Here is a 22,244-nt window from a genome sequence, read left to right as displayed (position 1 = left end):
CTTTAAGCCCCAAACACTCAAATATCAGAAATTTTGTGTATACTCACCTAAATAACTAACTACAATTTCTCTCATAATAAAGTTGTTGCTGCTTATTTTAGATGACATTTTAGAAATCCATTTCACAAATGCCAACAGATCCAGTACTACCAAACTGAACACTTGCCATATGCAAAATAAATGCTTCTTTAAAGCAGAAATATGTATTTATTCAAAAATTATATTATACCATTTATGATACTGTATTGAAATAAATATATCCCTCAAAAGATCAAGGTATTTGAGCCAAATACTACTGTGCTTAGTATTCTTATCAAGGACTTGTACAATGACCTTTTATATATCTTACTTGTACTGGACATTTTGAATACAAAACTTCCTCGGTCTTTGGAATTTTATTTATCTTTTAACAAATATGAAAAATAAATTAGCAAGAAGGACAATGCTTTGCACCTCTGTTATTTATAAACCCATTATATATACTTTATTGCAATTTTTCAAGAGTTGAGGATCAATTCACTTTTTAATGTTTTGTTAGAATCTATTTCACTATTCATTTATGTTCCTCTCATTCACCACAAGAAATAATTATGACAGAATAATAAATGCATTGATATAATTAAGGGCAAAAATATTTGCATTGAAACTAAGTCAAATACTGACCAAACACCTTCAAAACTGTAACAATGTCCGCCATGTACCAAAAAAGTACATTTATTATATTTAAGTCCTATACTTATTTGGTTCCTAAATTTTTTAATTTCAACAGTACCATTTTCACTCCTCCAGCACAACTTGGGTATTTCCATCTATAGAATTACTATTTTATATTTTTTCTTACAATTCAGGAGAATGAATTCCTATACTCAACACAGAATAGACTTCATAGTATTATCTCGACATGTGGCATTAACCTATGGTTGTTTACAGAATAAAAACTTGATTTTGTGAAAAAAATTATCTACTCTAAGCCATTAAGATCATGATTTAATAATGTTTCAAGGCCAAGCATCCTTTTGTATTTTTACTTATTTGCCCTATTTCAAATAGAAGTATTGCTGAATAGTTTCAATAGCATATTGGAAAGCAACTAAAACAAAAAAACAAATACTTTTCACTACTGAAGTTAATTACACACCCTGAATATTTAGCCCCTGGTCTAATTTTGTTTCAATATATTTTATATAACCTGCTGATTCTTACATGATCGAATGGCCTCATAAATTTAAAATGCACCATTGTTTTTTAAGTTATATATCTATTTAGTACATATTAAATGAAACATATGCCTACTAAGTTATTGATGTAAAAAATGTAAATACTGTATCCTAAAGTTGAAATACCATGCCAGAGCTCTGCTCGTTTTATTCTGTGTGTGAAAATCATTCTGAAATATCCTCATGGCTCACGGCAATTTTTCAAGTAATTATGTTACTACAAAGTAAGAAGCAAAAGAGATAAATTATTAACTAACCAGACCAATTAGACATTCAGATAAAACAACAGAAGAGTGCATAACCTCTCAGCAGGTTTTCTTGATATAAGTTTTCTAAAGGACCATGAACATGTCCACAACCCTTTAGGTTGCTTCTGGAAGAAAAAGAAGCCTGTCCCTGAAGTCTCACTGCCATGGGTCTAAGGGTTTTCCTTTTGTGAAGAGTAACAAATACGTTCTCCAATTTCCAAAACAACTCTCCATTTTCCTGGTGCACGAGAGACATTTCTGTTCCCTCAGGAACATTACAGATATTTCAAATGTTTGATTTAACAATGTGGCCTGGTTTGCAAAATTAAAGAGACCCTAGCTGGCTTTTCTGCTTACGAATATATGAATTTTCAGTACTATAAAGTAAACAAGCATTTTATATGAAAAGACTTAAGAAATGTTTTTGCCTACACTTATGCAAACTATTATAGAAAGAGAAGAAATAATGCATGCCTGCCTCAAAACCTTGCTTGCAAAACTGTATTTAGTACTTGTATATTGTTTTAGCATAGTGCCAGGCTTGTCAATAACACGTTCAAATTACTGTATTGGACTCACAGGAACGCTCACGGCAAGGCCTCAGATAGCCTTCTTCAAATGATAGCTGTATTTCATCTGTACCATGTAAATGCAGTTACTTTTTGAAAGAGAGTACAAATAGAATCCATGTTCTAGTATCACCGCTTTATCCCATTGTTAAAGAGGGACTTCTCCATATTTCTTAAGAGTATATTTTCATGATAGTCTCTTCCATTTAAAATATCAGTCAAAAATGTGTGCAACTATCACTGACAACATAAAAGTTACTTATCGTTAAAACAGCTTTGGAAGCAGCTGCCCCTGAAACATTGGAAGCAAGAAGAGATACAAGAATAGAAGGTAGAGCGAATTGGGTAAGAGAAGTACATGAACTACTGGCCTATTCCAAGTCAAATGTGATAAATCTTTGATGCCCACATATTTTCAGTAAGAAAATACCTAAAAAAAAAACAAAGCAGAGCTCTCAAAACAGACAGGCAAATTCATTAGAGCAAATAGTCTAGTGTTCGTGGGTCAGTGTGTGTAAGTGGACGTGTACTATCACAGTTAAATTGAAAGCCAGAGGTGCCTATTTGCTAAGTTTTCTAACAGTAGACACAGCTACAGGACAAAAACTCATAGGCGGAAAAGTGGGTCCTAAACGGTACTAGTCAGCTGAGGCTGAGGGGAAATTTTATAAACTTGACCAAGTATCTCTTGACTATGCAGCTTCAAATACATTCCTAGAAAATGAGTTTTCTCACAGGCTGAACTAGATATAGCTATTTGAACAGGCATCATTGTTTTAATTTTGTTTATTCATTTTAAAATATTTTACACAATCCCGCCAATTCTGAACTGCTCATTTGAAGAAGAGCAGACGAGCAACCATTCCTATGCGGAGTTTCCAAACGTGGGGCAGGGAGACAGTGTGTATGATACTTTATAATTAGAGAGGTAGAGACATAAGAAATGTCTTCCTAGTTATTTTTACAGGACACCAGTCTAATGATAGGGGAAAGAAGCTGGCTGTGCTAGTTGGCATTGGAAGCTGGTAGAATTCTAAAAATTGGCAAGAAATGAAAAGAGAAATCGATGAGAATGAAAAGTTCACTGCCTTCTGTACTTTGTACTTCATTACAATGCACCATATTGCCTAACGCTTGCTTACACAGTATATAAAGCCCAACCCTGGGAAATCAGTGTCAGGTTGGCAAAACACGCAATGGTCAGGTTCTTCCCCAGATAAGAGCTGCTGCAGCTTTTTATACTAAATTCAGTCCCACCGGTATGATATTTATGAGCAGACCAGAGTACCTGAGAGTCATTAATCTTCCACGCTTGGCTGGACGTTGGCATTTTTAAAAGATCGTTCATCCACATCATGTATGTATATTCATGTATCTTTACAAATATTAAATAGTTCATTAGTGATACTGTAGACTGTACTGATCTTGAATTTAAGATTTTTCACTATAGAACTACAACTGAAAAATGTTAAGCTTTTAGCTAAAAAGTATGGGAAGGTTGCTACACGCCTTTATTTTTGTTGGTTTCCAAGAGTTTCTTCAGATATTTTTCTTTCAAAATAATGTTTTAATGGTAAATTCTCAATATCAAAAACTACCAATCTGAAAAGGTGGTAAAATTCTTGATTTTTTTCACACTAGAATTTGAAATGTAAAGTAAGCTATTTAAAATGTGCTAAGATGGCAGAATTTTCATGAAACAGAAACTTTCGATGACATAAGGATTACAGTGTATATTTAAACTATATTATGCTATCTCAGATGCCTTCAGATGCTTTCGTTGTATCTCCTGGATGCAATATGTTCTTTCAATCTTTTCTGAAAAGAAAATCTGTACTTACAGGATCATTGGGATAATTTACTTAAATGTGAGAAAACCTCTATTACTTTTGATCACCTGATACTGCCTACACTATGTAGAGACCTCTTGTTTTGAAAAATACATTTCCCTAAAATGGCATGGATTCAAGATTGCCTTACAAATTGGAATTCCCTTCAATAGGTTCACTAAAAATCTGTTTCACTATAACTCATTTTCATTAACTTTAGAGAAAGTGGTTTTCCAAAATTAGCATCTCATGTAATAATCTATATCATCTCTAAGACCATTGAATATGTATGTTTTATCTTATAAGCCTGTCACATCAAGGATTTATTATAGCTCAGCAAAAATATATGTATGTGTGAATATAGGTGTTTTATCAACCAGTGTACAATAAATTAGAAATTAGCCCCCTATCTGTATGTAGCAATTTCTGTGTTCAAAATTAGCTGTCAAAACACTATTATGTATGAGTTTTCTTTCTCTTGGTCAAAGATTTTTGAGGGAGAAATGTTCTTAAAGTACATCAGACAGGGGTTCAGTGGGGTCTTGAATAAAGGATACGTTGTGAAGACAGCAGTTTAAAAAGAATCCACTCTCTTTCAAAATTCCACATCTTAATTTCAAAAACATATCTTTTTACAAGAATCCAGGAATTAAATAACATTGAAGAGTTCAAGTGTTCAGTGTACCAGATTAACTGCCAATCTTTGTGTCCAAAATACAAGGCCAGTGAGAGTCACTAGAATACATTTTCTGTGAAACGCAAATCACTAGACAGGAAATACGTTTGTCATAGTAATTCCCTATAATCATCTAGTTCCCTGTGCCCATTAAAAGTACATTTGAATATGACAGAGTTTCAGAGAAAAACAGTGAAACAATCACTATGGAGCTGAAATATGGCTTCATAGGAAACAGAGCTACATTTAATCAGCTTTGATTATTCATGTGTCTTTTTTCTTCTTGTTGTTACAGTTCACATCACTGGCATGGACTCATGAGCCAAATTCTTCCATTTTTAGTTATTACCAAAATTTACAAACTTGACATAAAGATTACATTATATTTACAAAGAACTTGGCACTTACAGAATAAATTATTGACATTTTAATGCAGACCAGGGCCCCCGTGGTTCAGGCAAATGGAAAAGCCTGATGCCTTATTATATATTATGCTACATTAACAAGAATAAATAAGTTTCCAGCTGGTAATTCCTCCACACTGCTGTCTCTGTTGCTGAAAACATGTACCTTTCTTTTCCAACCCATGGGAAGTGTAGAGAAGTTATCAGTCCAGAGAGAGCAAAGGCTGCATGTTTTCTTCCTCATTTTTATCCATGCGTTTTAGTACTGTAGGATCCACTACTGACTGGGATCTGGAAACAATAAAGGCACTGTCAGTGAGTTATTACCAAATAATCACATTCTCTTCTCTGTCTTTTCTCCATTATTACTTCTCTCTCTGATGCCCATTATCTTCCTTTACATCAAGGGATTTATGAACTGAGGACGCTGAGCATCAATTTGCATCAGAGGAAACGATACCCTCTGGCCTCTAAATGGAATACTCAACAGCAAAGGATTCTAAATACACAATAATAGTCTTAAGTTTTCCTATTCACAAAGGAGCAAGGGTCTTTTCTTTGAAAATGAGAATTTGTAGTATAGGACAGATGTATCCAAATGGGAAATTATTGCAGTGAAATTAGTACTATGAGACATTAAATAGAAATGGTAGGAGCTTTGATTCCTGTCTTAAAGGGCTCTATGACACAAATTTAACATAAATGTGCATTTGTTTAAACATCATTTTTTAATGATTATGTTAGGAAAATACTTAAAATTTGAATGTGAGTTTTTTTCAATTTCCCACTGGAACATTAGAATAAAATCAATCTTACTCTTGTGAAATGTTTTAAGATTTTTAAAAAGTTAAAACCCTGGGGAACTGGGTGAAAAAGATGAAAAAGGGATTAGGAAAACAAATTTGTTGATACAAAATAGTTACATGGATATAATTATGGCACTGAGAATATAGTTAATAAGATTGTAACAACTGTGTATAAGTATGTGTGTATAAATATTTTTACAGTGTCAACTGGGCGCAAGACTTACTGGGGGATCACTTCGTAAGTTATATGTCGGACCACTTTGCATGTACCTGAAACTTGTATAATATTGAATGTCAACTGTAATTTTAAATTTTTAAAAAGAAAATTGAAGTTAAAACCCCTCTTGGTTAGGCAGTAACCCTTTATGATTAGGAAAGCAAATAATTTGAAAACCCCTTACACATGCCTTTGATAGCAGGTGGAAATTATATATTAGGAAACAACATAAAACAGGAAAGGATGAAAGTTAATGAGACATGCTACTGTTGTGGCAGGAAGCTACCATCATAATAGCTGTAGCATTAAGGAAGCAGCTGCCCTTTTAAAATTCTCTGTGGTAATGAATTTTTCCCCTGCTGCTGCATTCCAGCCAATTGGCTAATGCTCTGCCTCTTAGCAGACCTCATTAACTTTCAAACAGAAAGACTATAAGCTAAACTACAACTGCACATGCTAATGAAAAAGAAAAGCCATGGAACTAATTATCAAAGTAAAATAATTACAAAATGAACTGACAAATCCAGTCCTTCTTTTAAATAAACTTAAATTCCTGTCTGAAGAGAGAATGAAAGGAAGATGAGAATACTAAAATGTTGACTTTATTTCCTAATTCATTTTTACCATTTGATCTCAATGATCAGTATTAGATGCCTCTATCAGAAAGAAGACTGACTAAAGGTGAATGTGTATGTATTTGCCTCTACTGTCTTTGGAATAAATAAGTTTTTAAATTAAAACACATAATTTAAATTTAGTTATCCGGGTATCATTTATTCATTTTTTATGCCTCTCCGATACTGTGCTAACCTTAGTGTTTAGGAGGCTAGATTTTGAACAGAAGTGGATCCCAATTCCAGTTCTGCCATCTACTATCTCTGTGACTAAGGGAAGGCTACTTAAAGTAGCTAAGATTTTGTTCCCTTATCTGTAAAATGGAGAACATAACAGCTACATCATACAATGTATTGAGGATCGAATTCAATAATTCATGCACAAACCCCAGCACAAATTCTGGCAGCTAGAAAATGGGAGCAGTTAAGGAAATGACTTATGGAATAGTATTGCCCGTGTTCCAATATTAGCATCACCACTTTGTAGCCATGTGACATGTGGAAGTTACTTACCTTCTCTGTACTGGGTGTCCTCATTAATAAGATGGGGACACTATTACCTTACTAGTTGTTTAGAAAAGCAAAGGAGTCAATACATAAAAACATTAGATAAGTTTTTGCATGTAGTAACAATAGATGTTAAATATTATTCAATGAAACTGAAGGTCATATCAGCATAACCGTATTAGTATCATTACTCACTGCAACTGTTATGTGCCAGGCACTGTCCTAGGTACTAGAGATATAAGGGGACAGACACTTGACCAGTTTAAGGCGGCCACAATCTAGTGAACTTTATATGTCTTCACATGACTATGCTATCCCTCCACATATTTACACAGGGGGATCAATCTTCTTATTATACATCTAGCTAAATTCACCCCAAGGATTTATCTACAATTGTTTGGTGAAGGAATGATTTTTTTCCCCTCTCAACTTAAGTATGACAAAACTCAAAAAGAAGACAGAGGAGAAGAGAGCAAGGTAGAACCTAGGAACAATTTTCTCTCATCCTTGATGGGGGAACTATCACTCCCTGATGTGGAGAAGATGAGAGTCAAGTAAAACACATTTCTTAATCTCATTCTTTCACAAGCTTTCAAATAGAACAACAAAATCTTATATGATACAAACCCAGCACCAAACACAGGGTGTCAGAAATAATGATCAACCCATGTCAGAAGCAAGAAACTCAAGAGTTGGGGAGGTCGATGTGCTGTGAGCGCAGTCTGCAGGGAACGAAAAGGGCCTAATTAATTGGAGACAAAAGTCTGGATCCATAAGGACTTCAAAAGGTGGATAGACTGAGCCAACTCTAACAACATGGTGTTAATCAATTAAAAGTAATGTGCTTGGAGGAAAAAGCAAAACCTAGTAACAGAATTAGGAGAATATGGATCTAAGAGTAGAGAGACTCACTAGTTTTCGGCAGTGCACTATGAGTTAGCAATGTGCTTTGGCTTCCTGAATGATAGCCACAGGGCAACAACAACTGAAACAAAAGGAAGCCAATGAAGTCTACCCTGCAAAGCCTTAATTCTAGAACCTCAGTGCAAGCAGTAACAGTGTCAGATGTTACCTATTGAATTCTAAGTACAACACTTAAAAGGGGCCAATGACAGACAGCAGAGGCCTCCTTCATTTTTCCACTAGTGCCCAGCGAGCACCCTCTGTGCCTCACGGCGTACTCCGGGCACTGGGACTTCAGAAGAGAGCAGGACAGACAAAGCCACTGAAGTCTCCACGAAGCTGACATCAGGGGTGCACATACAATTAAATAGCACAAGTCATTTCACAGACTGGTAAGTGCGATGAAGAAAATAAAAGAAGTGATTGATAAGGAATGACTAGAATGAGTAGGAAATAGAACTGAATAAGACCTGGTGATTGAGAAAATCAAAGGACCCTCTTCAAGAGGTGACCTTTGACTGAGCCACCCACTGCACAACGGGAGGAAAAGAGCATTCCAGCCGGACACGAGAAGTATAAAGACCCTGAGGCAGGAACAAGCCGGAGAAGCTGAAAGAGGATAAACAAGGATGTTGGGTCTGAAAGGTGGAGGAAGACAGAAAACGTAAATAAACTTAGAAAAGAGAGGTAGGCAGGATCAGATCACGTACCACAATGTAAGCCATGATATGGAGTTGATTTTATATGTATAATCAGCAGTCATTAAAAAACTTAAAGCAGAGAAGTAAAATAATCTGTGCCATGTGGATAATTAAGAAGGTAGAGGAGCAGGGTAGGGGTGGAGGCAAAGGCAGCAGGTAGGCAGTTTTGGAGTTAGTGAAGGTGAGCAGAGTGTGGGTGGTGGGGGTGTAGCCAAGGTCATAGAGGATGTGCTCAGAGGGTGGGATCATGTTAGTTAATATGTCATAGAAGGAGTGGCTTAAGAAAATGAGCATTGTTAACTGGCCAAGAAAGACGAGGGAACACTTCTAGCAGCTGTCTTTGCATCTTTCTGTAGCTCAGTTATAGAGTGAGGGCTCTCTCCGCTATGTTATCACAGAAGGGTAGATAAAGCATGTGTCAACAACACAGAAGACTTGGACCTCATGGGTTAGAACCTCATTTCACCACATATAGACTATGTAACTTTGCAGATACCATATCTGTTTAACAGGGTTGCTCTGAGGATTAAACAAATTAATGTAAACAAAAAAAGGGACTAGTAAGGCCTAATTTGTGGAAAGCAAATGGTAGATTGCAACACTAATATTAGGATTATTATTTTTATAAGAAGAAACCTATTTTGAGTCCATGTATTTTAAATATTTTTATTTTAGAAAACTTTTTTTGAGAATTTAATGAAATATATGCCTTTTCTCTAGAAAAATGTACTCTACATTTCCACATTTCTCCATACACAGCTTTGAAGACAACCTTTAGCACTTAATAGACCTCGTCAAGGGCCCATCCATGTATCCCTTTGGTTGGAGAGCAGAACTCAAATGATAAAGTCCTATTTTAAGAAAGGAGTTAAGTGGGGAGAGGGGATTACAGGAACTACTATAAAGGACACATGGACAAAATCAAGGGGGAGGGTGGAGGCAGGGGAGGGAGGTGGGTTCAGCTGGGGTGGGGTGGAGGGATGGGGAGAAAAGGCATACAACTGTAATTGAATAACAATAAAAATAAAAAATAAATTAAAAAAAAAGAAAGGAGTTAAGAAAGCCGAACTTAGTTTAAACGTGAGCTTGGTGATCAGTGGAGAAATTACAGCTGGAGATGTCATCGGCCTTTTCATTGTCTCCAAGGAGTGGTGGAGCAGGCTGGAGAAAGGAAGACATCACACACACACCAACAGGAGCAAAAAAGAGGCCAACTCAAAATCTGGGTTGCCACGTATGAGTCACAGCAATGACAAAGGACCATAAGGCTTTCATCAGAGAAGGATGCAAGACAGTGGGATGACATGTAAGATATGCTTGGTCCCTCCTGAGCTAGGTGAGAAGAGACTTGCAGGAGCTGTGATTCCTCTATTTATGTGATGAAAAATGAACCAACAGTATTTGTTACATTACCCACATGAACCCTGGGCCAGTGTGGCCCAGGGAAACCTGGGAATCAGATGGCCTGTAGTTTGCTACAGAATGCAAGCTCAGAGGCGATCACGCGCTCGTGCATGTCTGGCAACCCCCCCGCTCCGTCATCACTAGACAATGGCTGGGTGTACATTTTATCCACATCAGATCCCACATACCTAGGAAAGAGCCTATTACAAAGCATGTGCTCAATAAATTACGCACTGACTGAAAGAAAACAGGCATAAAAATATGGTAAAGCAGAGAGTCTGACTCAACAGTGAACTTTATAAAGATTAAAGCTGTAGGGAAATAGAGTGTTTTTCCCCCAGGAATGACTAGATCTTTAAACAAAAACTTGGCAGAAACACTGTAAAGAGAACACAAGCTTCAAATATCAGTGTTTGAGGAGCTTGCGTGCGTGAGTGTTGGCTACAGGTCCCTTTCTTCAAGGGAATTCTTAAATAGAAGTCTAACAAGTTGCTTAGCTAGGAAGGTCATTTTCACTGTGGAGATGGGCACTGTCCCCGCCCCACCTGCCTGGCCTGAGACACTCTGCCAGAACCCCAAAGTGCAGTTTGAAAAATCACTGAATTTAGTGACTTCTAGGGCTGTTAGATTGTCTGTGAATTAGCAGTAACACCGTCTTGATATTACCTCAAATGACTTTATTTGACTCAAAATTCCTAGACATCCAATCATGGGAGCATGAAATGCTTTAAAATCTCGCCAAACATCTCCTTCAAAAAATATAAAACCTGGACTTAGAGTTGGGGGCCTCCACCCTGGCCCCAGCCCACTTCCCAGCTACCTCGGGCATACCTCTTCATGGACTTGGGGGAGAGTTCCTTTTCTACTTCTGTCGCAGCCATGCTGAACGAGTCCACATTGTATTCACTGTCATCGTCGTACTCGTGGTCTAGCAGTGTTCTTGCCCACGTTCCCATGTCATAAGGGGGCAGCATTCCTCCAAACTCAGAGGGCAGGATCTCAGGATGAATTAGTTGGTGTAGGCTATTCAGGTTGTTACCATGCAAAAATATCTACGAATGCAAGAAGAGGGGTGAGAGAAAACACACAGAAGAGAATAAATATTATCCAAATGCTGTACAGAGGGAGTAAGGATAGAAAGAGCAAAAGCAAGAGTTTTCCATGTCTCTTAAAATATTTAAGCCCTTCATCCACTCTGAAACATGCAGGCTGGTACTATCATCCTATTATTTCATACGAAAATTCCGAGGCTCAGGGATTTTAAGCACCTTCTAGAAGGTCCAATAATTACTGACTTAAAGAGCTGGAACCAGAATTTGGTTTCCTGCTTCACAGGCAGGGACATAAACAGAATCTAATGTGCACGTTGATCTGTACATCACTCTGATGTTAGCTGTGCAAAGCTGGCGATGTGCATAATGAATGCTGCTAGAACAGCTTCTTCTCATGTGGGACCCATCAACTACAAAGTCTATCCAAGCTATTCAGCCCAAAAGCTGTCTCTGGTATGGCTTTCTCTTTATCCGCCATAAAAACAAGAATACTGTGACTGCTGAATTACCACTTCCCAATGCAAAGTATATGATGTAAATAAAAGTAGATTAGCGTCATCATAATGAAAGGTTGAGTGAAAGTTCATGTCCCAAAGGGTTTATGTTCTGTAATGTTTCAGCATCTTCTCTACTAGAGAGTTCCATGTTCATTGTTCAAGTTGAAAATGAAATAATGGATTAAAAATGTAAAGCTAAATGCATATATTAATTTTAGGTATAACTGTTTACAAAGAGCATTTTGTTAAACTGAAAAATTATTTTGTTAAACTGAAAAAATCAAAGCTACATAGTCAAGATCTGTTTGCCCATAAACTGCTACCTCTTTTCTTTAATTTCAACCTCAAAACTGCAAATCAGTCTTCTCTGATATAGCATTGTTGTCATCTCATAAAGTTATATAACATTTATTTAAGGATTATAGTTTATACTTTGGGTTTACGATGAACAGGCTACCACATTCATCTTTGTTTTATAAACTTTTAGAACTACTGATGTAAATATTTAGGAAAACAAAGAAAGACTAGTCTACAACACCAAATAAAATGAAAGGGATAGGAGTCACTAATCGACAAGTATTTTATCAAATGACGGAAGAGTAAAAGCAGCTGAGAGCACGTCACTGGCCAACATAGGCAAAAAGAAAACAACCCAGCTGCCTGGAATATATGGTGCAGAACCTGCAAAGGTGGAAGAGGCCAACTGTCCCAAACTACATCAAGTTAATTGCAAAGTTTATACCTTACCACACCTTTTTGCAGAGCACAACAGCCCAGAAACACACACACACACATACACACATACCGCTAGGTTCTTCGCATAAGAAATGAAAATAATTTTTCCTGGCAAAGTTAAGCCCTAGCACCTGAAACCCATATTTTATTAGGTATATAACCTTTATTTTATCAGGTGCATTACTTCATGTAAGAAACTTTCTCTTTCAAGTCATGCAAGATGTATGGTAATAAATCCTTAGAAAAATAAATGTAATCCAGCACACTAGTAGTGTCCTCTTTCTTCACTAATACTCTCTCTCTCTCAGGATCACTTTCTGCTTTGGCCATTCTTCCTCTTTAACTGAAGAAATAGGACAACCAGATGAGACCACCCCACCCCAACCTGGGTCTATATCAGTTATGTTTCCTAAGCAATTCTCTCTACCTCTCTCACATCATAAAATTTCCTTGCTCTGCTGGATCTTTACCACCAGAAAACATGCCAAACTACTCTTCCCCCATACAAACACATAAAACCTCCAGTTATTCCAATTTCTCTCTTACCCTTTGTTGCAAAATTTATCAAAAGATTTATATATATTCATTGCCCAAATACTATTGTCCCATTTTTCCTGAAATCCAGTGCAAATAGGTGTTACTTCCCACCACAGTATGGAAACTGCTCTTGTCAAGAGTCTTTTCATTGCTAAATTCATTGTCCAACTCTCAGTCCCTATTGTTCTTTAACTCTCGGAAGCCCTAGATATAGTATCAGGGGTGTCCAACCTTTTGGCGTCTCTGGGCCACACTGGAAGAAGAAGAGTTGTTTTGGGCTACAGACTAAATACACTATGACACGTAATCACACAAACAAATCTCATAATGTTTTAAGTAAATTTATAATTTTGTGTTGGGCCACATTCATAGTCATCTTGGGCCACACATGGCACACAAGCCATGGGTTGGACACCTTGTAAGTGGATGGTTCTCCCCATGAAAACATTTTCTCCCATGATCTCTTGGCTCTCTCCTACCTTGATTGATGCTTTTGCATTCTCTTTGGCTGATTATTCTTCATTACCCCAACATCTTAATGTCAGAGAGCTCCAGGCTTCATGACCCTCTGGACTGGATAATAGGATGTATTGTAATTGCCAAACTATTTAATTTTTGCTCTAAGATTTTTCTTTGTTTTAACTAGTTCTGTGTAATAGCATCATTTATTAAAGTTTTACTATTTTTTTCTCCTTATTTTTTCTTTTCCTCCATTCCATGCAAGAAGTCTTATCTTGTGGGCTCCTTTGCCTCAGAGTACCTTCAAAGGCAGAAACAATTATCTTGAATAACACTTCCAACTTTTATTTCATTTTCCTAAGCTGTGCCATTAAAAAGAATATGCTAGGCCTCTAGAGTGGAATGCTTTTGAGAATTAACAAGGTATAGCAGAGAGAGTCTTCCTTTTGAGGAAGAGATAGAAATTTGTATAAACCAGAAGTGAAATTTGCTTCCTGTAAGCTCTTGGGGAGTGGCAAGGTCACAGCCGTGGACTAGCTGAAGAGTGCACGGGGGTAGTGGGTTAAAGCCTAGCCAGGGGGTTCTAGCTGTAGCAAAGATGCTCTTTTTTCACAGACATCTGGAGAGCAGGAGAACTATTTAAGGAATTAATACTGGCTTGAATAATGAAGATGTCAGAAGTGGCCATGTTGAGAAGTCTGACTTTGCATGGCAGATTCCAGATATTGGTGAGATTTGGAGAAGAAGGCACCCCTATAACACCTCAGGTTGATATTTCTTCTCATAAGCCAGGTATGTTGGAGACTCAAAGTCAGATTTAAGTTAAGCAAATGAAGAACCAGGTGTTTGTTGTTTGTAGAAGAAGATTCACAATTATGCCTTATATTTTTCTGAATTACTTAGACCAACAGTAAGGAAGTATTATAGCGTTGCATTGTGCATTGATTGCATAAATAGAAAGTAAAGGAGTTTTAACCTATAATTATTTTCTCATATGAAAAATTCAAAGTCATATAGTTTTAGTCAAAATTTAAAGTTCAGATACCTCCCTTCCATCTACAGTAATGGTAGAAATGCATTCATTTAGGCACTGTCAAAATTGTCAAATTCAATCAAATAAGCCCCAAACCTGGAGCTTTTCTGGTTTTCTAAATTCTATCCTCTTCAGTCTTTTCAACAGAAGAGAATCATGTTAAAATCATGTCAGAACAATCACCCCTGTTCTCAAAGTCTTTCACATGCTTCTCATTTTACTCTGAACGCCCAGTTCCTTGCAGTGGTGTCCAAGGCCCTACAGGGCCGAGCACACCATTTTCCCTCCTACCTAGTCCTCTGTTACTGCCCCCGCCCAACACTCATTCTACTCCAGTCTTTGTGGCCTCCTGGCTGTTTGTCATATACACCAGGAGTTTTCTGCCAAAGGACCTCTGTGTTTGCTATTCCCTCTGCCTGGAGCAGCATTTGGAATAAACTCATATATTCCGTCCTACTACCTCTTAGCAGTGATTTTAGAGCAAATTGTTTAACCATCTTGCCTAGTATTCCCATCTACAAAAAGAGAAGAACTAGGCCTTGTCTTAAGGATTACGTGAGTTAACAGGTGTAAATTACTTAGAACAGCATGTACAGAGTGACTACTACAAAAGTGTGCACTAGTATAATTTGCACTAAAAGCCCCAGTGGGTGTTTTGCTCACCTGATCATCCCTTCATAAAACAAAATTTGCAAGTGTTATTTGCGAGGCCCATCAATCCATTTTTCTGAATTCTAAAATGTAAATTAATTTGAGACTCAGTGGTAAAAACAATTTCTAATATCAATTATAATTATTTACAGAATTCTTCCTCTTAAACTACTGGGACATTTTCAACAAATTTATAAGCAGAAAACACTCCATCACTAATGTCTGATACAAGCACATACTTAAAAACTATGTCACAAATTCCCACTCACAGTGAGGCTTCTATGACACAGAAATACCTGGAATGGTTTTTTGTTCACTGAGGGACATGGAAAATTATCTTCCACCTAGATTTAGAGGTATATTTTGCTATGGAGCTAATCATTTGAAAATTGGTCACAGCACAATGGTAAAAATAGCTCTAAATGTGGAGCTATTTTGATTCAAATGTTGCTGTACCACTTTACAGCTGTATAAATGAGTAAGCAAGTTACTTATCCATCCTAAGACTTACTTTCCTCTGCTATGAAATAGGACATAATGCTTACTAAGCTTATTTCCAGAGCTCTTTGAAGAATTCAATAAAATAATATGCATTCAAATGCATTTTAAATCAATGTTATTAATAACAACAATAAATGTGTTCAGCATTTATCATATGTCATGCACCATCCTAAATGCTTTATATGAATTATCTTATTCTCAGAATAATGATTTTATTGAGTGTACTTTGAATGTGCTCATTGTTAGGTGAAACTGAATCTAGAAACTCAAGTTACTTGTAATTTAAATGGATGTTAATATTTCTACACATAAGCATTCTTTCTGAAATGTGTGATCGATCAGGACAATCACATTAGCTATCATACAATGCATTATGGCATTACATATTATGAAGTAATTCCATTTATCAACTTATAATATTACAGATTTTGTCTAGACCTACTTGATATTAAGTTTACCAATAACTATAGAGAGGTGACAATTTTTACTTTTAAACTGAAACATTAACATATAATAAAAGTGCTAAAATATTCTTCCAATTTGTGGAAAAGTAGGAGAGCCAGCTTTTAAATGTTTCTTTCACAGATACTGTTCAGAATTAATCACATGTCTCTTTGAATTTTTAAGTGTCTTGTATGTTGAATATTGACATGAAATAAGAAGCATGTTTACCATAGCCAATATTATACACACAGTATGTATCATAATTCATTGAATGGGGAAGGTGAAAGGAAATAAAAACAGAAATAAACAAATACCCTTTTCCGAGTCTTCTCCTTTAGGAAAGGCCGGATTACAGTATACAGGGCATGGATGTACCATGGTTGGTTGACAAAGTGAATTCCTCCGAATCGTGCTGGGAAACTGTCCTAGAGGAATATAGAGGGAAAGAAAATCCAACATGTTTTAATACGTGGTGAAGGTTTAGGGAAAGTCATATGGTAGACAAATATTTTATTCCACACAATTAAACGAGATCCTCTGTATAGTTAGGAGAATAAAGAAAGAATTCATTACATTAAACACTGCAACTTTCATACAAAAACTGAACAAATATATAATAAAGCAAATATTTCTCAATAATATATTGTCGGTAAGGATTTCTGCATGTTTAGGATTGCCGTATTTTAAGCTGCAAACTACTAACAGTCATGATAGGTCAAGAAACATAATTAAAAGACATTAGAAATTTGCCAAATAATGAACCTATGATAGATAAGTGTTTTATTTAAATGATTTATGTTTACATTGAAGTATACTCAAATTAAAATGTTTTATTAAATTTCACTGAAGTCATCTATAATGTGAGCAATGTCAAGTATCAAAACTCACTTTATTCTTTTTCGCTGATTATCAACATTCAACATTCTTCTGTCCCTATTTCAACCATTAACAAAAGAAACTGTGCTTAAGCAAAAGAAAAACCTAGAATTGCAGTGTAAGAAACTTGGAGATGGATTTTGCCAGATTACATAAAAGTCAAAACCTGCTGAGCTCACCACACACGTGGAAATGGGGCTACCATAATGGCAAGAACCTAAGGGAGCAATGTTTGCACCTGAAGTGATGTGGAGAAGTACATCCCAAACCCATTCCACAACAGGAGGGGAATCCTTAAGCAAAGTCAATGGCAACATTTGAAGTGCCATGGATTCCAAATAAATGGGCCTGAATCTTGCTACTACTTCAAATTTCCACACTGCGTTGACCATTGATGTATTCTCTAAAGAACACTATACCACTAGAAGTGTCCTTCAAGTGGCATCACAATTGACATTCGTCTGGATTCTACTGAGCATTCACAGAAACAGAAGTAAAGAAACAAAACAACTGTACATGTATTTTTTTAATTTGAATGTTCTCTTGAACAAGATTCAAAAGATTAAAAAACATGCATAATATAACACTATTAATCTATTTTGTTTTGCGAGACATATATAAGCATTCGTAATTAGTTATTGGTTATGTACACTGATTTTCAGAATGGATGAGCATTTTTACAAAGTAATTTCTACCTGAGAACAACACACTAAAAACCCACAGTACCTCGAAAATAAATTTTAGAATAACTGAAGGTTAAATGTGATTTCTTTTATGACAGTCATTACTTCTTTTATAAACATGTCATTCATCAGAGGTTATTACAATAATAGAAATAAATCAAATAGAAATTCAGACAAGTATTTTTTGAAGTAATCACATTTTATATATGAAAAGAAGATAAATAATGCATGTAAAAATAAAAAGAATGCTAAGATCAATACCCATTGCCTTCCACTCAGCTCAAGAAATAGCAAATTGTTGGTAACCTTGAAGTTCACTGTATTCATATTCTTTCACCCTCCCCCACATTTTAAAATTCATAATGTATTTTAAATAAAAGCATTTCCTTGGCTTATATTGTATTTTATAAATACTATAAATATATAAATATTATATTTATTCTATATTTTATGTATTTTAATACTGTAATTTTGCTATACAAGTAAATCTAAAACATACTGTTTTTTTTAAGTACTTAAACTTTATAAAAAATGTTATTGTAGTGCATGCATTGTTCTGTTGTCGCATAACATTGATTTTGAGGCTCATTGTATTGAGGTTTACACGTGTTGTGTACAGCTTTAGTTCATTGTTACTGATGTATACAGTATAGCATTATGTGGTGCAGCACAATTTATTTTTCTTCTGTGCATGCACATTGTTTCCCAAATTTCTGGTTTGCCTGCCATTGCCAGCAATGCTGTCCTGCAGACTCCTTCTTAAACATGTCTGCCTTGCATATTCAAGTGTACTCTCTACGTAGGGCATTTATCCAAAAGTGTCAACATCAAGTCGCACAGTGCATATACTTCAACGTTACAAAACTGCTAAGAGCAATCGTACCAGTTTATATTCCTCTTTCCCCCAGTGATGCAGTAAAGTTGCAGCTGTTCCACATACTGCACTTGGTAGTGTGAATTTTTCTAGCTTTTGCCAATCTAGTGGGTGTAAAATAGATTCTCACGAGACTTGAATTGTGTACTTGCTTGGGTTTTGCTCATGTTTTTACATTCCATGATTAGTAACATTGTTTGATGGCATAACTATTTAATACATAGGTGCTTTGTTTTTGAGTCCTTGAGTGCTTAACTTTGTTTGCTGTCTCTGCTGCTGTTGTTTGTGGTAACTTATGTATGGTGAGTTCATATTTGTCTAACATGAATCACTGGGAATTCTGAATTAACTTGTTTGAGATCTCTGTCAACCTGATTTCCCTTTAATATAATTTTCCATCTTGGCAGTTCTTCGTGCAGAGTATATTCAAATCTTAGAGCCATGTGAAAAAATTATGGCCATAGACTATATCAGAGAAGACTGTTATTATCATCTCCATTATTAATGGTGATATGAGTGAGGCAGAGAAGTTTCTTAAAGGTTTCCTGGGCAGTGGGGATTTTCCTAACACAAGTTATCCCTAAGGGTATAGCATCCAGAGGAGCACAGGGTCGGTCTCACATCCAGTCACCCACTTGTCCTCCATGATGCCAGTGTGATCACAGTAAAACCCAAAACCCACCACCTCCACTCCCCTGCTTAGCAGCATGTCACTTCCCTCCATCCCCTTCATTTCTATTCATGTCCATGTGCTGCTTTACAACTTATTCACACTTTGTTCTCTCCCATGCGCTTGCTGTGTCCTTCCCTCTGTTTTTGCACAATCTGCTCTTGCTAATTCCTTAAGAACTATTCAGGCAATATCATCTCCAGGAAGCTGCTTTTGTTCCCTTCTCTACTTTTGAACTCACTAAAAACCCTCCACCAGCATAGTGCCGAAGTCCAATGCTGTCCTTGCCATATTACCCTGAAATTGTCTCTTTATCTTTATGCCTCCACTATTAAACTGTGAGCTCTTTGGTCTGTTGGTGCTGAACATGGCATCCATTTCTGCCCTACAAGGTAGTAGTCAAAGGACTAAAACATATGAATGTCACAGCAGGGATTCTGCATGGGAGAGTTCTCTCAATAGGAAACACTGGAGTATGGTTTAAAGGACTTCGAGGGAGGCAGCAGTCACCTTCCTGCTGAACCACATCTTCCACATTCTGGGTGCCACTTGGGGGGTTAGAGGCCTCCGGGACAGCAGCAAAAAGTGTGGAGACAGCAGTTTCTGACTTCTGCCTCAGATCTGCAGGGTGTGACCTCAAAACCAAGACAGCAGTCCCCGTCCTCTCCTAACTTTCATTCTTCCACTCTTCCAATAAGGTTTGAAGCACTAACTCTGTGTTCTAAATCCACTTTTTCTTGATCTATCCATAGAGATTTCAGTTTTGTGCACCAGACTCTGGACCAGACTGTGACTGATTCATGTTTACATTCGAAGCATTTCAAAAATGTGTCTGTGTGTATATGTGTCCCAGAATGGGGCAAGATAAGTTTTTATTGAATGGAATAGATTCTGATATTTACTCTTTAAATAGACTACTATTCTGAGGCACAATTTCTTTATCTGATGAAGGGGAACAACACTTACTAGGACTGCTGATGGCTAGCCATAGCTGTTACTCACTGAGCACACCTCCTAGGTACCGGGCTATCACACGAACTGTCACCCCCCGTGTTTACACCCATGGAAGTGACCACAGAGGTAAACGTATAATGTGGATCAATATATTTATATGTGTCATATATACATAAGTAAATTATTCAGGTATTTCTAGCAAAAATATGTTTGCTTCAAGTATACAGCTATTCAGAAAGAAAAATTAAAGAATCTTAATTCAAATCTTATTCAAATGCTTTAATTTATTTTAATGAAATATAAAAATTGTGTGTTAAGACATTATACAAGCAAGTTGTCACATTTGAGAACAAATCATTATAATTTCTGGTGCAATCAGGGTACAATTTACAGTTATAAATGTGAGCAAAGGCAACTCTTCTATGAGAAATAAATCCTCAACTTTGGTCTTATTTCCCGAGACCATCTAAGGACCCTAAATCTATCAAATGTGTAAAGAAGTGACCCCAGTGTGGACATCAGCAAAAATCGTGTGCAATACACCCATTCAGATTTAAATCTATTGGGTTTTTTAAATGTTTGTTTTTCTTTTTTTCCTCTCCTCCACTTTGAAGCACCTAATTTTAACTGCTATATGCACTACGAAAAGTACATATAGTAATAAAATCATAATTGTAGAAATTACTCCTTTAACTCCATAACTCTATCCCTAAAGTTATACTAGGATCAAAAACATTACAGCATTCTTTTATGATGCTTTTAGTATAAATACAAAACATGCTTATCGTAGAAACTTAGAACCAAAATAAAATATAATTTTTAAAAAATCACTAAAAACCTTACCAACCAAAGACAAAAGCAATACTCTAAGCATCTTGGGGTATGCTTCCACATTTTTTCAGTTAAATTTAATATATATGACATGGAACTCTAGAATGACATGGAACAGCCTAGAATTACTATAATAGTGTTTTCATAATGGTTTATACATATACAACAGACATAATATCTCTCATTCTGAAAGTGTGTCTATGTATAGAAAGCAGAAGGTGATTATTGTAGCAGTCGGTACTACTGGTTCCCTAAGTAGCATCAATATTAGTCCTTCAGATATGTTTATGCTTACAAGACTGATCTGCTTTGACATGCAAACTACATCATGTTCTCCTAAATATGTCCTTTGGAGATATCCTTTCTAAATGGTATAATATTATTTATATACCTCATCTCCACCTTTTAGAATGTTGTATTAGCTCTTTGTGTACACATCCTACTCATCTTCTGCAAGGCTAATATTCCTAAAGGAAGTCATGTTTATCCTAGTTCCAAAGCCCTGCTCCCACTGCCTGCCACTAGCATCCTGTGCAGTGTCTAGTACTGAAAAATAAATAAATAAACCCATAGTTGTGATCCCATATATTTAGTCTTATCAGGAGTGGACAGACAGATCCAGCGAAGTCATTCAATTGCTTTCAGGAGGGAAACAGAGATTCTACCAACGCATTCTAACTAGTGTCTTCTGCCAAACTGAGAGTAGACAGCCATGAACTATTTAATTACCAGCTAATTGGAATGTTTTTTCTGTCCCCGTCTCATAATTGGTAATGAACCATATGTAAATAAATGCAAATAACAAATTGAAAACAAAGAATCTTATCCCTGTTACAGAGATAAGTTTAAATTGGGATTGTGCACAGGTGGGGAGAAGATTCGCCTCTATCTTCTTAATTTCTACCCACCATTAAAGGTCATGCTGTCCAGATAGGCATACAATAAAGACACTTGGTGAGATGCAAAGAATTGTGTAGAAGCAAAATTTTATCAAAAAAGTAATTGCTCTGATATGTCAGGAAATAATAATGATTAATGTTTTCCTCAACCAGTTTTTATAACACTTAGGAATTTTTTCACCCAAAGAAAAAATTAATTTAATGATTAAAAAAATAGTCAATTCCTGTTACAGGAAACAAGTCAGGCTTCAAAGATACATTACTTTGTTTTCAAAACATCAACTTACCAAATCTTTCTATTTGATGACCAATCTCTGAAACAAAATGCATATAAATTACAGGTTTAAATTATCATTATTCCTCAGAAAACAGTGTATAATCTTAATAAGTGTTTTAAGAAACTTGGATTAACCATGATGGATCATTTAGAAGAGTGATTAGTAGGATACCTTA

General features: G+C 36.2%; 1 protein-coding gene across 1 annotated transcript in view; it reads right to left on the bottom strand.

The window, feature by feature from the left end:
* Nucleotides 1–4,133: 4,133 nt before the first annotated feature.
* Nucleotides 4,134–22,244, bottom strand: part of CLVS2 (clavesin 2) — a 58,549-nt gene continuing 40,438 nt past the window's right edge. The window contains exons 4-6 of the mRNA XM_024552164.3: nucleotides 16,319–16,429; nucleotides 10,927–11,147; nucleotides 4,134–5,234 (exon numbers count right to left, since the gene is read on the bottom strand). Coding sequence (XP_024407932.2) covers nucleotides 5,147–5,234; nucleotides 10,927–11,147; nucleotides 16,319–16,429 — 420 coding nt within the window. The 3' untranslated portion in view covers nucleotides 4,134–5,146. The remainder of the gene's footprint in view (nucleotides 5,235–10,926; nucleotides 11,148–16,318; nucleotides 16,430–22,244) is intronic.

The sequence above is a fragment of the Desmodus rotundus genome, chromosome 11, assembly GCF_022682495.2.
Source record: "Desmodus rotundus isolate HL8 chromosome 11, HLdesRot8A.1, whole genome shotgun sequence".
In the NCBI taxonomy this organism is placed as follows: Eukaryota; Metazoa; Chordata; class Mammalia; order Chiroptera; family Phyllostomidae; genus Desmodus; species Desmodus rotundus.
Note: the sequence above shows the minus strand (reverse complement) of the source record. Positions and strands in the feature narration are given on the sequence as shown.